Source organism: Monomorium pharaonis, chromosome 4 (assembly GCF_013373865.1).
Source record: "Monomorium pharaonis isolate MP-MQ-018 chromosome 4, ASM1337386v2, whole genome shotgun sequence".
NCBI lineage: Eukaryota > Metazoa > Arthropoda > Insecta > Hymenoptera > Formicidae > Monomorium > Monomorium pharaonis.
In genome coordinates, this window is record NC_050470.1 from 17,189,082 (window position 1) to 17,208,451 (window position 19,370).

Below are 19,370 nucleotides of genomic sequence, written 5' to 3' on the forward strand. Positions count from 1 at the left end.
TAAATAAAAACAATACAATGTTGGAATATTTGAAATATTTCAGAGATTAGTCCAAAAATGACCGAATTTTCCCGAACGCCATATGACGTAACACCGCAATAAACTGTTTTTATTTATTAATGCATTTGTCTAAAAAATGCGCAAAGAAAATATGTATAAAACACGTTTTGTATCTTTACGGAGAAGTACAACAATTAAAATACCATGTAATTTGTTCTTTTGTGCATCTCAAGCTGAAAACGTGAGAGTGTAAATAAACCAAGAAAATTATTTTTGTCAAGAGCATTTCGATGTAAATATAAATAAAACATGTCTTTTACTTTCTTTATTTCTCGATTTTTGTGGTTTAATTGTGTAGAAAAATTTGAAATTCTGTAAAACCAGTTCAGAGATACTTTCTAATAAAAAAATGTTTGTAATTTGCTCTAGAATTCTCTTAAGTAAATAAATAAGATGTATGCAATATTATTAAATTCTGTATTCTTCGAGGCTTTAATCTTTCTGACAATGAGTGGTAAAATGCTTTGAATTGGCTATCATGTTTTGCCAACAATTATTACAAATAATTTCAACAAATTCGGAAAAATATGAAACAACATTATGTTTGTCGAGTTGCGCTCAAATGAATTCTAATTTTAACAAATTAATGCCAACATAAAAACATAAATCTACTTATAAAAAGGTGACCTACAATAGCAATTTTACAACAACTCATATTGTCATTCGTCACTTAATTTGTCATTCGTAACTAATTATCTGTAGATTATTGTATACCATATTGATCCAGACTATTTTCCAATTTTAAATTCAGTAAATACTAAACCCGTGTCAGACTACTAACTGTCAAGGCTAATTCGGCTATTAATTATGATTTTGGACTAGTCATAATAAGGCGTCGATTAACTAGATTCGCGTTCAAATTGTAGTTTAAATGTCAGTCGGCAGTCGTGTCAATCTTCACAATCAATAATCTGATACAGGCTTTAAAACTTATAAATATGTAATACTGGCCAGTAATTAATACTTATTTTAAGTATTAAAACCATTGTTGTTAGTACTTTTAATACTCAAAATAAGTAATAATTATTGGCCAATTTAAATATTGTATAGTATTACATTTTTATGAAAAAAGAGGCAGATTATGGGCAAAGTGTGCTATCAAAATCTGTTTATTAGAAAAATTTCAAACAGACTTTGTAATATCTAATAATGTCAGCAAATTACTATTAGACATGTGACAGAACCTTTTGCAATTCTACATAGTAAATTGGTGGGCAAATTCGAGCATACTGTCCAGAACCTGACATTAAATTAGCAGCAGAAAGTGAGCAGGACCTGTGCAATAATAATCTGACAACAGATTGGCAGCAATAATATAGCAGGCTGTTGATTTGCAACAAAGTTTACTTGATTTTTGCTGCCAATTTACTGATGTAAAATGTTACATAGGTTCTATCAACAGAATGTTAGCAGAATGGGGCCTCAAGTGAGTTTAGTCTGTTAATATTTTCTATTGACGTTCTACCAACATTTTGTTAACAGAAAATGTACAGCGGCAGTTTAATACTTAGCATTAGATTCCTATTCAATTTACGATCGAAGTTTCAGAATGTAACGTCGTAAGTAAAGGGATATTTTTATTTTTGTGGCTAAATAGAGAAATATTCTTTCCAAGTAAGAAATTGAATGATTTTTATGTTTCTTTTATTTTTCACTTAGAAGTTTGCACCAACTGACCCATGTCAGTTGAATAGCAAGGTGAGCCAAGAATAATTGGATATTGAGTCTTCCTGGAATAGTGCATATTCTCGCTTTGTCACAACATCTTACTCAGAGAGTGATAACTGGTGGATCCAGGCGGGGAAAGTATAAATGGGCTGACGATAGAATGTTCCGGGCCGTGGTACACTGAGGAATAGCCTGACTGTTGATTATGATTCTGGCCCGAGGCATCTAATCCATTAAGCACAGGCGAACCTGTATCGTGCAGTTTTCGCATATGTTTTTTAAGGTCAAAGTTTCTGCAAAAACCCTTGCCACAAATCTTGCAAGAAAACGGCTTCTTGTCATTATGTGTATGCATGTGGAAAGTCAGATTGTAGATCTGATGGAACGCCTTGTTGCAGATGTTGCATTTGTATGCCTTCTCACCGCTATGCGTGAGCTTGTGATTCTTGTAGTTACCCTTCTGATGAAAACCTTTACCGCAGAACTCGCAGACAAATGGTTTAAAATTGGCGTGTATGCGCGTATGGGTATTAAGAGTAGAACTACGATTGAAAGCCTTGCCGCACGTTACGCATTTATGCGGTTTTTCGGCAGTGTGAATAATTTTATGTCGGCAAAGTGTGCTAGCCTGGCGGAAACCCTTTCCACAAATCTTGCAGACAAATGGCCGAGCACCCGTGTGCACTGGCATATGTCTAGTTAAATTATAATGCGCATTAAACACCTTGCCGCATTCCGGACAAGTAAAAGTTTTTTGCTTATTTGCGGTGCCAAGCTCACCACGCGGCGCCGGACTTTTCTTGCCGCGTTGATTTTCTGGTGACACACTGGTCAAATTCAGTCTCGAGGAAGCCTCCTGGATAGTCGTGGGAGGCGGCGAATTCTGCGTGACAGATTGAGTTGAAGCGGGAGGGCCTGGGAAAGCTCTTAGTAAAGGATTCGGATAGTACAGTGGATAATACTTAGACAATACAGGATAATGCTGAAGTAGATCTTGATGCCTCAAAGTCGGCACGTATTTTTCAAACGCCGATTTTAAATGCGCTGAGTACGACGGGGAAGAGATGTTCGGCGGTTGAAGAATTGTCGTCGTCGTTGTTGTTGGGACCGCTGGCGGCGGTGGAAGCGGATTAGAGTTTTGCTCGGTCAGTCGTTTATCCGGTTCCATAATTTTTGCGATAGAGAAAGTAAGATTTCGACAAGATTCGGTCGGGGAGGTTACCCTCTCAGGTGGCAGACTCGTTGGTGTCTCAGTCGCCATTGTACTACCCGTTGAAAATGGTTGCATGGTAGATCTGTAACAAAAATATTTATTGTTAAACAGTATATTTTGAAATATCGGAATTTTAATAATTGAGAATAAATTGCATATAAGTCTTGAGAAAACATTCCCTATATTTAAAGTCATCTACAAATTAATTTTTATCGGGATTTCAATAACCTATAAGTTTTTTGTATAAGAAAAGCACTTTCTATTCAGACTTTTAAAATTCTCATGTCAAAAATATGATAATAATGCAAATAAATTATAAAAAATTAAATTAATAAGAATATCTAATATTTTCAAAAATAAATATGCTATATAATAGATAAAGAGAAGAAACGTCTATTTCTTCTTATTTCTCTAATTAAATTCATTATAATTATTCTTCTTTGTACATTTTTTTCTATTAATGGATAAATTTTTTAAAAATATGTAATATATAATTTTTTTAAAATATATAATATAAAATTTTTACTATTACAAATACGAACACATTTATTCAAATATCCTCTAATTATCAAGCTAGATGAATATATTTTAATTTCTCTAACTTTAAGTTTCAAAGTTACATATTGCACAAAAATTAAAATTATATAAATTATATAAGTTAATGACTTTTATATTACAATTTTATTGTAAAATAGAATATCTTATATAAACATAAACATAAAGTTAAGATTACTTATTTGGTCTACAGCGGATTTTACTGCTAAATATAATTTTTTCTCTTAATTTAATATTCTATCTAATATAAACTGCACACAGACAATTTTATCAGTCTTGAAACATACTAGCTAAATATCGATGCTCAGAACCATCTTTAAAATCCTTCTTTACTAGAAAAAACTGCAAATAATTTAATATAAAAAATAATATGCAATACCTCAGCCATCATTAAGCATTGATATCTAGCTAGTAACTTACAAGTATACCAAAATTGTCGGCGCATAGTTATATGAGCTAAGAATATTAATAAAAAAACTTAACTTTATCTTCTTTATTTTCATCTTCAAATCATTTATTGGTCTAAGAATTAAGTTACTATTGAAAATATCTTATAACTTGAAAATAAAACTAAAAATGATAAAATAAGGATATTAATATATCTTTATAGTAAACTTATTTATCGATCAATTTTTGACGCATATTGAACGTATTGAATCAGTGATTAAAAACTGATGTAGTAAATGCATATAAAAAAGCTTTGTTTGAACGTTATTTTTTATTAGACTCTTTTATAATCACGCAAATGTATATAAAACTTTTTAAAGCAAAAGAAAAGAAGGTAATTATTTAGATTAAGGGACACCGCACCGATGACCTTCACCTTAACATATGTTGTCAAAGACATGACCCTGAGTAACTTTTCCTTATAACTTAACCAGCGGTCATTGTTCGTTAAAAAGTTATTAACAAAAGAAGTATAAAAACATTTATATAGAATAGAACACACACACACACACACACACACACACACACACACACACACAGGGAGGTACAAAAACGAACGCGTTGGTCCTTTACACGATATGGTCGACGAAAATACTATTATGTTAATTATTTTGTTGAATATTTCTTCAAATGTAAATATTCGTTTCTCGAACGTATCGATGCGTTTTTTACAATTATGGCTGAACTGTATCCACAAATAAATGAATGACTATGTATAGAACTTAATAAATCTGCTACTTTATTTCATAAAACATAAATTTAATTTTCCACTGAAAGATATGCCAATTATTAACAAAATTAATATACAAATACATAAATAAATATATAAATACTTTGCATTAAAATATTTATGTTTTTAATTGCAAGAGAATATATTCTCAAAAAACGCGTAGGCGGGGGAGGAACTTTGCCCCTTCCCCTGCACCCCCTGCCAATAATTTTTCCTAACTCTAACCCACCAATTTTATGTCGCTATATGGTTAATGCGAAAACAGTAGAAAAATGTAAAGCACTGATATCATATATCGTATTTATGAAACGTAAAGTAAACGTCCATGCTTGTACAGTACCACATAGGTTTGCGACTTTCCACGCTGTTCGTTTCCACTGTTTTCGCATTAACCAAATAGCGACATAAAATTGGTGGGCTAGAGTTAGGAAAAATAACGGGGAGGGGGTGCAGGGAGAGGACGGAGCCCCTCCCTTGCCCACGCGTTCCTTTTTGCATCTTCCGTGTGTGTGCGTGTGCGTGTGCGTGTGCGTGTGTGTGTGTGTGTGTGTTTTAAACTTCTTTTGTTAATAACTTTTTAACGAACAATGACCGCCGATTAAGTTACTCAAGGTCATGTCCTTGACAACATATGTCAAGATCAAGGTCATCGGCGCGGTGTCCCTTAATCTAAATAATTACCGAAAAGAATTCTGAAAGTAATTAATCTTTTATAGTAAATGATCAGAAATGATATCACAACGAGATTATGATAATGTACAATTTCTACTTTGACATAAAGTATATCATCATAACATCATTGCAATATTACTCTGTAATAAAACGAATATATCGTAGGTCTTAACATGAGTTATATATTACAATATGTAATAGTGATATCGCTTGTGACCTATCGAGAATTGAAGCTGATGTAATTATAATGTAATTCTTTTATATACCTAATGCGCAAATAGAAAACTTTAAAATAATTTATTTTTCTTTTGAATCTTATTGAATTTTTTCTTACAATTGCTACGATTTCAAAGTGCATAATTTTATGGGTAATTTCAAAACTTATATAATACCTTATATATCTTATTGGGTTTAACATGTTTATTAATAAGTAATTTGGTTAATTTAATATAACTTAAATTAGAAAAAAATCACGAATGAAACAGTAAGATCCTAATCTTGGACATTCGGTGTCTTAATCAAATGTCTTATTCGTTCTGCCATACCAACTATTTGAGTTTCGGCTTTACAAACACGATGTATAATAAATGCAGAAATTAACAATAATAGTAAATTATTGCGTATTAAATAAATTTTTGTGTGAATTAATGAAAAAGATATATTATAACATATTCAAAATTTTGAAAAATCCGTGATGTATCAAAGACTATTTGTCTCTTTGTTAGTGTATGTAATTTTACTAATCGTACGAAAAAAGTACCCAAATCATGGCAATTAAATGAGAGTTATTTATTAACAACTCTCCTTTTGCAGTTCTTAATATTTATACACACATTAATAGAACATATATTAGTAAGTTTGAAATATGCTGTATTACTTGGTATTCGTTCCATTGAATATCCATTAACGGGTTTCATATTTATAAAAAAAAGAAAAACACAATTAAACGCTTTTAAATAAAGAAATTAGCTGATGTTGAGTTTTAGCAAAGAAACATATGATTATCTATTTTATATCTTTTTTAAATATGTGTTTTATTATTTTATTGTTCTCCATTTTCTAAATTTTTTGTTCATAAGCATTATTATTTTAATAAATTAATCAATTCATAAAGTCAATTTATCTATGATGTTTTAAGAAAATAATTTTATAAACTATTACATATTATTTTATTTTCCTTTTTTGTCACAAAAAACTTACAGATATTTTTAGTTTTATTTTGACTAATTTGCAAAAAGATAATTTTCTTTTAACTTTACCTTAAAATCATCGTAAAACAATGGTATTCCAAAAAATTTTATATAATTTTCTATAATTTATTAATACCTATTATAACAAAATATAAATGGTTTAGTTCAATTTATTAAATTTTACTAAAATTATAATAAAATTTTTTAAAAATATTATGTTGATGTGTACATGTCCATGAGTATAATAATAAATTTTAAGATAAAATTTTATTTATATTTGTATGATTAATCTACATGTAATATAATTAATATGTAACGTTTTTAATTACATATTAATAAGAAGAGAGAAAAATCAATTTAATATATATAAAATTCTTTTTTATTGTATAATACCTTGATAGAAAAATATATTGCATTTGTAATTATGTAATTAAATAATTATAGTCAGAAATTTTATTTTATGATAATTATTACTATAATATTGATAATAATAATTATGCATATTTTAAATGCTTATGATTGTTTTACAACTTACTTGGGCTGTGTTTCGATATTAATGCCAGTACTGAAAACCTATAGTGTACGTAACGGAAACTATAGATTTTCAATGCTGGTAGTAATATAGGAACACAGCCTTAAACTATAATGAAATCTCCATTTTGATTATAGCAACCATTTCATAAATTGCATAGACCAATATTATGCTTATAAGAAATTTAATATAGTTTAAACAAACAGTAATTTATATTGTTGAATAACTATAAAAATATGATTTGGTCCAAAAATGACTATAAATTATATTGAGATTATGGTGATTACCGCAACTATTTTTTTTCTCTCGGTGTATTTTTAAGAATATTTTTAGAATATTTTCCAATGCAAATATATATGTAATTTAAATGTAGATTTACGCATGATAATTGTACCTTTAAGCTAGCGATTAAGTATGTAATGTGATAGGAGAAAATGAATAGCAGAATTGAATGAAACGTGAAATGGCCACCACAGTAGAAGCTTCCTCGGAGATATTGAGAAAGGTTTGCGTTGAAAGTAGAAATGTTTGCTCCGTGGTGTTACGTTTGAAACAGCTTAGAATAACAGCTGGAATTGAATGGGATTTCGTTGGCGATTCTATAAAATACTCGCAACTCTATAAATCGAATAGGGTAAGTGGTACAATTACTGTGCTCTGACCAGTTACTGTGTCGCTTTGTTTATTTCTACTTTTTGAAGAATATGTAATTATCGAATTGACAATTATAATTTTTTAATATAAAGTTTACATATCAATTAATATTTTTGAACTAAAAGCAGGATACTATTTAATATTCTAAATGTAAAAAGAAATAACTTAAATTCATTACATAGGTTTTATGAGAATTATTCGCATATGCTCAGCAGAAACGTTGAAGAAAAGTAGGTAACATACGGCTAAGTATTATACATGATAATATGTTATACATTGAAAAAAAGTTTTCTTCTGTTTTCAAATACCGTCTATGTTATATAAAATTAAAAACATAATTGATTTTTTACATATTTTTATTTATAATTATTTAATTCAATAAATAAACTACAATTATGTCTTGTATCTATTACTGTACAATATCTAAGCTGAATCTACACGCTAGTTTGCAATTACTGTGTCCCCTCGCGGCAACAAGTTAACCTAAAGCATAACCTATCCTCGCATCGATGTTAATAACTGCAGCATAATTTTTACGACGGTATACAATATCTCAAAAAACTATCATAAACAATTGTTTCTAAGGCACAGTAATCAGTATAGATATCCAATATCTACAGCACAGTAATTGTAAATTGGCATTTTCAGACCCACAATAACTATAGCATCAACATTCCCTTTTTAATTTTATTATTATTTAAGGATTTTTTAATATTCTAAGTGAAAAAAAATTTAATTTATGAAAAAGAAGTTTAAATCATAAATAAGACTTATTTAAACATAAAAAAAATAAAACTTTAATTTTTTAAAAGACTAAAAGCGATAGCAGCTGGTTTAAGGGACACAGTATTTGTATCATCTACCCTAGTAGTTATCAAATCTCGATTCAAGATTTACAATAGAATCAATCTGGCTGCAATAAGCTTGCATAATTAGAGACGTATCCGTATTAAACAAAATTTAATATTTTGTTTCTAAGGGGACTAGTGAGGTTTGAAGATGTTGAAAATTAGCTTGCGTTTAATTGTTAATAACAAAGCCACGGATGAATATAAAACTTTTATTTTTTAACTACAGTATTAACTACAATATTATAAAGTTAAGAAATCTACTCAGAATTATTCCAGAGTGAATAATTTCGATGTTCCAATGTAATAATATATCATAAGTATAATAATATATGTTGCATTTGTGTGTGTGTATGTGTGTGTATGTGTGTGTATGCGGTTTTACCACGATTCCGGAAAAAGATTTTAAGAAATCTAAATAATATTTCGTCTCTTTTGGCTTTCTTCTAAAAATTAAACCTAAAAAATTAAAAATAAAATTAACACAATGGCGTCTAAACAAACTTTTTTACATTTTTTGTTTTTTAGACATTTTGTTTTATTTTTATCTTTCTTAGGTATAATTTTTAAGGAAGTCAAAAGAGAGAAAATATTTTTACGATTTCTCAAAATCTTTTTTTATTTTACTGGAATTGTGATAAAACCGCAAATACAACAATTTATATTATTAAATTGGAACACCGAAATTGTTCACTCTGGAATGATTCTAAGTGAATATTTTTACTTTATGATGTTGTAGTTAATACTGTAAAAAATAAAAAAGTTTTACATTCATCCGCAGCTTTGTTATTAATAATTAAACGCAAGCCAATTTTTGACATTTTAAACCTTACTAGTCCCCTTAAAAAAAAAATTGCACATTTATAAAGCTATCTTGTCTCTTAAAATAAATAATATTAATCAAAAATTCTTTTGATATTATTTCATTATTAAATAATAATAAAATATATTTAAAAAGAGAAAAGGAAGAGAATAAAGAGGGGAGAGAGAGAGAGAGAGAGAGAGAGAGAGAGAGAGAGAGAGAGAAAGAGAGACACAGAAAATTTCAATATTATTAATTATCAATTTAATATTGTAATATTCTGATTTAACTTAAAAAATGTGTTTTAAGTTCAAAGGTAAGAGTAAAAGAATGCAATTTGAAAAACTAGAAAATGTACATCAAATCGTATAAAAAATATATTACCCGGGAAAAAATGGAAGAGATCTGAACAACTCTGATCAAATCTCATCAATCAGATCTAGTTTGATCAAAATATTGGCCCTATCTGATCAGATCCAATCAGACATGAGTATATCTGATCCAGTCCTAGCGGACATGGTCACCTTTACGAAAAAATGTGATCATATGAAAAAATCTAATCATATATAACTTTATATGTAACTATGTTTGTATAAAATTATATAAAATTTAAAATTCTATTTTTATATTTCCTCCATTCTCGGAAGCTCTTTCCGAGTTGCGGAAGTCCACCAATTCTTGAATAACAAAAATAATATACACTACACTTTGTTGCTAGTGCTAGATAACTGGATGGTTTTCTTTTATAGGCCTGTTGGAGTAAATTTTCTCACGAGAAAGAGAAGCGCCGCGCTTTCGCCTAGCAGCGATTTTACGAACTACTCGCGGCTGTATATATTTAAATAAGTTTATATTTTGAGGCATTGTATTGTGATCTGATCATATACAACTCTATATGATTATTTAAGTTTGTATGTGATTCTGTATGACATGTATATATATATGTGTGTGTGTGTGTGTGTGTGTGTGTGTGTGTGTTCGTTAATTTTTCAAAAATTGAGACAACTATTTTTATTATAAAAAAAATCAATTTTTTTATCCAAAAATCATTTAAGCTCCTCCTTCACAGGAGTTATTATCTATATTTGATATAATGTCCAACATTAAGTGTAAAAATTAATAATAACAGCCACACAAAAAAAGTGGTCTGGCCTGTATACCAGACCCATGTATTTCTATGGATTTTGGCCTGCTGAATCCAAATCTGATGTCAGAATTGGTAGATTGGTTCGCTGTTTCGAGAAAAACATCAGCGAAAATGTTCGTTTTGTGGATTTTCGAGTTTTTTTGAGGTTTCCTTGAAACAGCGAACCAATCCACGAATTCTGACATCAGATTTGGATTCAGCAGGCTAAAATCCATAAGAATATATAAGTCTGATATACAGGCCAGACCACTTTTTTGTGCAGCTGTGCACAGCCACATACGCAAAAAAAAAAGTAGTCTGGCCTGTATACCAGACCTATGATAAAACAGATAAAAACAAAATTTTTATAAATTATACATTAATGAGATATGCTCAGATCCGGTAAGATTTGACGCGCAATGTCTCGTGAGATCTTAGGAGACTTTACTTAATTTGATAATGTTAGATTAGATTTGACGAGATCTGATTCGATCAGCTGCTTAACTTCGTAGGTCAAAAATGATCAGATCTGGTGAGATAAACTCACATCTGACTGAATCTGATCAGACCTCGCGAGATCTAATGAGCAATGTCCGCTCGTACCTCAGGAGATCTGCACTGATCGGATAATATTCGATTAGATCGGAAGAGATCCGATTAGATCTGCGATTTTATATCGAGCAAAGGCAATGGTCAGATCTGGTCGGAGTATAGTTTGATCTGTCGGGCTGGATCTGATCAGATCTGGCTGTGCAGACCTGCAGAGATAAAATTGTATTCAATCAAACCTGAGTTTACTTGAATTTCAAATCTGTTTGTATCTCATTTTATCAAAGCAGACATAGTCAAATCTCCATTTTTTCCCGGGTATTGATAAGGAAACAAACAGAAGTAAAAACGCGTTTTTGGAATTCAATTTGTTGCAAAAGATAATCATTTATGTCTATATTAAGAATTCCAAACACTACTTCAGACACCTTTTACTTTTTTTATATATTAAAAAAAATGTAAAAATTATAAAGTCATCGGATGATTAACCATTTAGTAATGGTAATAAGTAATGGTAATTTAGTTGTGGTAATAACCCAGCAAACACAAAGTTACATGTAACGTGCCTGTTAGTTATAATTTCCCACTCAACAATTACTAGTCCGATTACACAAGAGGTTTTTGCCATAAATCTTAGATTAGACCTGATTTCTTATATGTTTTAGGGGTCACTGAATTTAAAGCTGTTATTAGTTTTGCTCCATTACGTTAAAATTTTTAGAAATAATCAATTAATTAAGTTCATTTCTCATGAAATAATAGGTAATAGTCAGTCAGTTAGTTAATAGTAAGGTAATAGTTAGGTAATAATCAAGTAGTCATGGGTTTATGGAATTTGTACGTATAGTTTTTATGAGTTTCATAAGTTTGAAAAGTTTTAGGTTTATTGCTACAAAGTCTGGATATTGTTTCATAAGAAATGAGCTCAGTTACCTGATTATATCTAAAAATCCTGACGTGATGGAGCAAAACCGATGACAGACTTGAATTTAGCGATCTCAGAAACGTATAAGAAATCAGGTCTATTCTCAGATAACAATGTAATTGTAATATAACACACGTGTGTTATATTACAATTACATTGTTGAGTGGGAAATTATAACTAACAGGCACGTTACATGTAACTTTGTGTTTGCTGGGAAGTTTCAGGGAAAATAGTAAAAAAGTTAAATTGTAAAATGCTCAAAGATCAATAACTTGTTATATAAAAATCGACTTTTCGTTATGGCTAAGAGCCATAAGTCGAATTCCATTATTACGCTGTCACAATTACTTCGACTGCGCAACGGAAAATAATGCGGACTATTAACACAAGACCACAAAAAGTTTTTTACCATAAATCTGAGAATAGACCTGATTTCTTATACGTTTCTGAGATCGCTAAATTCAAATCTGTCATCGGTTTTGCTCCATCACGTCAGGATTTTTAGATATAATCAGGTAACTGAGCTCATTTCTTATGAAACAATATCCAGACTTTGTAGCAATAAACCTAAAACTTTCCAAACTTATGAAACTCATAAAAACTATACGTACAAATTCCATAAACCCATGACTACCTGATTATTACCTAACTGACTATTACCTTACTATTAACTAACTGACTGACTATTACCTATTATTTCATGAGAAATGAACTTAATTAATTGATTATTTCTAAAAATTTTAACGTAATGGAGCAAAACTAATAACAGCTTTAAATTCAGTGACCCCTAAAACATATAAGGAATCAGGTCTAATCTAAGATTTATGGCAAAAACCTTTTTGTGGTCTTGTGTAATCGGACTAGTAAAAATTAATTTTTCTAACAAACTATTAAGTACTTTACTATTTAACATATGAGTTGTATATCATTTAACGGTCTGCATCGGATCTTAGTGATATATATAATTCTTCTATTAAATTTAATTTTCTTAGCTTTATTTTAAACTGCGCGCCAACAGGATTCGTCAGATTTAGGTTGGGTTTGGAGAGCACACTTTTGGCGCTGTGGGCGTGCTCTATCTTTCTTCGACATTCACTGAGCAACAAGGATAGAATGATACTTTTAGCGCTAATAGCTTCTCCCCGAACCCAGCCTTAAGATGCTCTCGAAATTTAGCTTAATATCTATCTTTTAAGTCTGACGAATCCTGTCGGCGCGCAGTTTAAAATAAACCTAAGAAAATTAAATTTAATAGAAAAATTATATTTATCACTAATTATAAGATCTGATGCAGACCGTTAGGCGATTTACAATTAATTGATATGTTTAACATATTACGGTCGGTTAGAATCAATGTACTAATATTGCTACTATTTAACATTTTTACTACAATACTTTCTCTGAAACCTATTATCGTATTACATAATTAATCGATCTGATAACTTTATAATTCTTACGTTTTTCGTTAATTAATAAAAAAGAGATGTTTGAAGTAGTGCTTGGAATTTTTAATATAAGCATAAAGGATTATCTTTTGCAACACATCGCATTCCAAAAGCATGTTTCCAGTTCAGGTTCTCGTTTCTTGTGAATATTAATATCTTGTTATTATTGATTCCCAGTGAACACAGTAATATAGTAGCAGTGTAACAGCAATGTAACCGAATATAACAGATTACGATATTCTGAAATTACACGTAACTTACATGTAAGTTACAGTTTCCGACTCAGCAATATAACATGTTATAATTACATGTTATCTAACCGTCACACAACAGTTACAAAGAAAAATAAAATAAAATAAAAATTTCAAATACTAAATTTAGGATAAATTTTTATTAATTAATTAAATTTAAATTATGTTATTTTTTATTTTATTCTTACTTGCCGCTGCTAGGTTTGAACCCGGGACCTTAGGATGACGAACCTTGTACTCTACCTGCTACGCCAATTTGTCTCATCGATATGGGTACTTGTTATTGTCTACATATACCTATATGTTATAAACTGACGCAACTATATTATTTTTTATAAAAGCAATTAAATTTTGCAAAACATTAAAAATAAATAGCATTAATTTATTTACTTATTAATTTCATTGTTAAATTTATCTTTTTCCATAACCTTAATAATTTGATAGAAATTGCGATCTATTTAGCACTAATCTTTGAAGCGTTCAAATGATTAATCAGATGGTTAACTATATAGATCATAATTCTAAGAAAAATTGAATAGTATACATTTATTATTCTGTTTTTGTTCAGCTCATGATGAATTTAGATTTTGTGCATTTTTTGTGCGCAGTAATTGTAGACAAACCGTTATTTTTTAAAACATTATCTTTATAATAATTTTTTTTATTATTAAATAGATCTGTCATTTAGAATGTTATAATGTCTGATTTCTGAGTCAACTACGACGCATCGTTCCGTAATAACATTGATACGAACGTGTTATGTTACGATTATACAATTTTTGTTGAATAACTGTACCTCCAAAACGATGTATAACAGCTATATCACTTGCGTATAACAAATATTACGTAACAGGTTATTTCCATGTCATATAGCACCTACATATCACAAGAATAACAATGTTAAATTACATGTAACTTCCATGTTATTGCCGCTATAAAATGTGTTCACTGGGTTAGCTTCTTTTAGATTTTAATTATGTGAAATTATTACTTAATGAAATTAATATTATATATATTATTACTAGTATTGGTATTTACTAAGAACTTGTATGTAATATGAAATTATTGACTAAGTTTATGGCTATAATATTTAATTCTGTGACTTGTTAGATCTCAATATACAGATTACGTTACAATATCTTTGTTATTAAAATATGCACTACAGCTGTCATTAAAAAAAAAAAAAAAAAAATTAAAAACATCACGTAACTTTCAAGATGACTTGCTCCTTAAGCCTTGCTAGAAGTTTAAAAAACTCAAAACAACAAATGTAAAAGAATATATCTATAAAATCTTGGCTTTGTAAATAAGTAAAAAATCATGAAGAAATGCTCATATGAGTCAAAATACGGATTGTAATACTCTAATCAGTGTATTCAAATAATTCATTATAATAAAAAACAAAAATTAAAATTAATATAAAATAAAATTAAAATTTGGATACTCTTGATTTGATTTCATTCTGTTAACTACTTTTTTGTTGATTTAATGTGTCACTCTCTGCTGCCACAAGATTACATTTCCAAGCAGTTAACCCTTTACATAGAATCGTTACATAGAATCTAGAAAGGACCTTTTATTTTTAATCCTGAATCAATAGTATTTACTCTTCTCGCTGAAGAGGAATAACAGTTTTTCATGTTTCTGAATTTGTTTTTTTCACAAGGAGAATCCAAACCAAGATTCGGAACGTATTTGAATTTTAATTTTATTGTATGACATTAACTTTTGTGATGAAATTTTTGTGTTTGTTTTGTTTTTTATTTTAGTTTTGTTTTTATTGTAGTTAATTATTTTAATACATTGATTTGCGCATCAGTCCGTGTTCTGCCTCATGTAGACATTCTTTCCCGATTTGTAAAAAAAAAAAGATTCTTATTAGAAATTTTCTTATATTGTAAAGAATATGACATAATAGACTTTCACAAACTCCGCCTATTCTTGAGCATCTTTGGTTGCTTTTTGATTTGAGGCAGTTCTAAGAATTTAATCGAGACAGCTTAGTCGGAAAAGTTACGCCTAGTGTAAGAAGCAGAAATCTAATAAGAAAAATGGTTTTGTCACACAACTTACCTCGCAATCGGCCTTTTTATAACCTACAGAAAAGCACCGACAGCGTTAATATAGACAGCGACGGCACATCATGATATCATAGAAGAGCACAACTAAAGTGCATCGATAAAAGGACATGATTATGTTACTCTGTCGAAATCCTCCCAACAGGCTCGAAGCAATTATTTTCTGTATTATATTATGTTACATCATATTACTCCCCATCATATTATTCTTCGCTTCACTTTTTCTTTTATAATCAGTGCGTTTTTACTTTAAACTTTATCAAAATATAATATTAATACAAGTTTTTATACTTTTGTATAATTTTGACAACAATTTTTATAGATATATATAAATTGTTGGCAAAATCTCTCTCCCTCTCTCTCTCTCTCTCTCTCTCTCTCTCTCTAAAGTTTAATTGTAAAGACTAAATCATAAATTTGTATTAATATAATATTTTGTTTCATTTTTTTCAAGAATTTTTTCTTGGGTGTCTTCAGCACTCGCCTACAAGATTGTCTCAGATTGTAATGTCAAAAATGAGAAAATACATATTAAAATTTCTTCTAAAATATGATAAAATAAAAATTATCAACAAATTAAAAATATAAATCAGTGTGTTCAAAAATTTAAAAATTAATGACAACGAATTAATGAGTTTGATTAGATATTAATGTCAATACAAATAAAGATAACATAATAAAAATACATTAAACATTTCGACCTGCAAAATGGTTATCTTCAGTGACGATAATTTTATAAAACGGAAAATTATAATAAAATAATTAAAAAATGTTTAGCATTTCGAATTGATAGATTTGTTCATAAATACGTCATTTCATTAAGTGTGTGAGTAAATCCGTGAAAGTGTTGCTAGGTAATACGGTAATACACTTTGTAAAAGACGGAAAATTTCTGGATAGTACTACAATTGCATGTAACGTATGTTTCTTCGAATGATTTTCAGTCGTCGAATAATGAACCAATAGTAATTAATCGATAGATTTGTTTATAAATCACTTAAGTATGAGTATGTCAGAGAGTGTTAATAAGTGATTATTAGTTAAGTATTAATAAGTGATATCATTTACAAAAGAACTTCTGATTTATTAAGTGATGTGGATTTGTCACATGAAAACATGACGTGCGATCAAGATTAACAAGTAGTTTACCCGCGATAAAATTATTTATTTAACAAATAGTATGAAGACATTGAATTTTTACAAATAAATAAATGAGAATGTGTGTGTGTGTGTGTGTGTGTGTGTGTGTGTGTGTTGGTGTGTGTAAAAGAAGAATCATGTGTATCATTGCGTGTAATTTATTAGAACTCGATCCGTTTAGCCGTTTCTGAGATCCAATAATCTCGGGTGCTCGCAAGTTGCGTACTTGCGTAAAGAGCACGGTCGGACTCGCGCTGCGCGTTTACTTGGCGCGAGCCACTACCGTGTCTCTTAATCACAGCTGATATTCTACGTAATCGCTCACGTCAGACGGTGAGTTGTGCCGCCTCTGCCTATTTCCTGTACTCATCCTGTAATTTGCTTTTTTTATAATTCAAAAAGTAAGCTTTAAAATATTTTTTGTAGAGAAAAAACTATTTTAGAATTAATTGAAGAATACATCTTTTTAGGAACACTTGTTCTGAATCATCCATTGATTGTATTTTGTATATATATTACCATATATTGCCAAATGCGTCTACTATTCTGCATATTCATTATGCTCCTTGGATTAATCATTCATTATACCTCAAAATGTATACATTCACTTTTGATCAAGTATTATATAGCTGATTGACAATTTTACACACACTAAATAAATTATTTACTAATATTAAAAAAATCACTTATTAATATTTTTATAAAATTATTTATTTGTATATTCCTTACAAAATACTTATTTGAAACAAATTAATACATTTTAACATCAAAAATATTACATCAGTAATCCGTAGGCACGGACTCACCAAACATTAATTTTTCTGTAAAGAGAAAGGTGAAATCGATATTATCTTATTATACTTGATAAGGATCTGAACCCTAGGTCGAAACGTCATAATGTAATTATTAACAAATTTGCCACTCAAGTCGACAATAAAATGTCTATTATAATAGATATCTGAAATATCAAATTATAATTATGTTTATTTGTATACAAATCAGTACCAAATAAGAAATTAATAAGAAATTATTAAGTAATACGCATTAAGCAACATTGTCTCCTAATTTATATTTTTTCTCATTTTTGGAATATATTTGATATGCTATATATATGCTATATGTATATAGAGAGAGAGAGGGAGAGAGAAGAAAATATTGTAATAATTAACATAGCCACCCATTTACATTTTATATAATATAACTTTGTCAATATTCTGAATCGAAACTTCACGATTATATTCATCAAAGTGTTGTTTATTAGAATTTAAATTTAAAATTATGAAATATATACTAAATTTATATTATTTATAAGAATGTTGCGGCCTATAATAGGCCGAAGAGAAACAGGAGGGTAATATAGCTACTACAAAAATAGATGTAAAAAATTTTGTTTAAAAAATGACAGTATTTTGTTAGAAAATTATATATTTATGTAAAATAGTTATATTAAAACAGGTAATTTTTTTATTTATGTTTAACGAAAGTTAAATAAAATTAACTTTAAATTGAAATAATGAATTGTTTAATATTTGATAAACCAAGGGTGCTCCCGAACGTTACACAACGTTAAGTAGAACCCAAAATATATTATGCTATAATTGTAGAAAAAAAATAAAATATTGCTAAATACATACATTTACACATAACCTTTTCCTTCTATCGCAAGACATACTATGTATACTGTCACGTGAATGGTGACCACAGCGACAATCGATTTATCGAGAAATTGCCGCGATATCTCGAAAGTGACCATATTATCAGCACACTTAGATGATTATATTAGCAAATATTATTGTTTAATTTTGTATAACTCAAAAAATGTACAACCAAATAAAGAATTAAATAAAAAAAAATACTCAAATATATACATTTGGGTGATAATGCGTTAAGTTTAAAAAAGATGAGAAAGTATGTGTAATTAAATGTTAAAATGTACCTTAAAAAATTTTGGAAAATCTCAAATGTAAAAATGCCTTGTAGCAATTGTTGCACTTTGTCATATTAGCGTTACTATATAACATCAGAAGGAGGTTGATTCTGTATTTCTAAAGAAAGTGAAAATATGAATAGTACTGCATTGTCTCCACTAATTGGTGTATACTTTTAGAATTAACAATATATACCAATCACTGTTGCTCACTTATTACATTTTCACTTCTTCAGAAATACAATTGACCCCTACTACTAAATAAATGGCTACTAAATAAGGCTACTAAATAAATGATACCATAAATGATTATTAGAATTCGTCAGTGAATAATTGAAATAATATGGATAATCATATTATCCGCACTGGCCATATTACCTTCTCCTACATATTATATAAGTATATATATATATATATATATATATATATATATATATATATATATGTTTACACACTCTTCTTTTTTTCTCTAATCTTCTCTCTCTCTTTCTTATCTTTTCTTTTCTTTTTATCTAACCTATTATTATTTTATTTAACATTGCATTATTTTTGTAATCA

General features: G+C 29.1%; 1 protein-coding gene across 1 annotated transcript in view; it reads right to left on the reverse strand.

Moving 5' to 3' along the window:
• Positions 1 to 332: 332 nt before the first annotated feature.
• Positions 333 to 19,370, reverse strand: part of LOC105831396 (fez family zinc finger protein erm) — a 119,835-nt gene continuing 100,797 nt past the window's right edge. Inside the window, exon 2 of the mRNA XM_012671482.3 lies at positions 333 to 3,023. Coding sequence (XP_012526936.1) covers positions 1,817 to 3,016 — 1,200 coding nt within the window. The 5' untranslated portion in view covers positions 3,017 to 3,023 and the 3' untranslated portion in view covers positions 333 to 1,816. The remainder of the gene's footprint in view (positions 3,024 to 19,370) is intronic.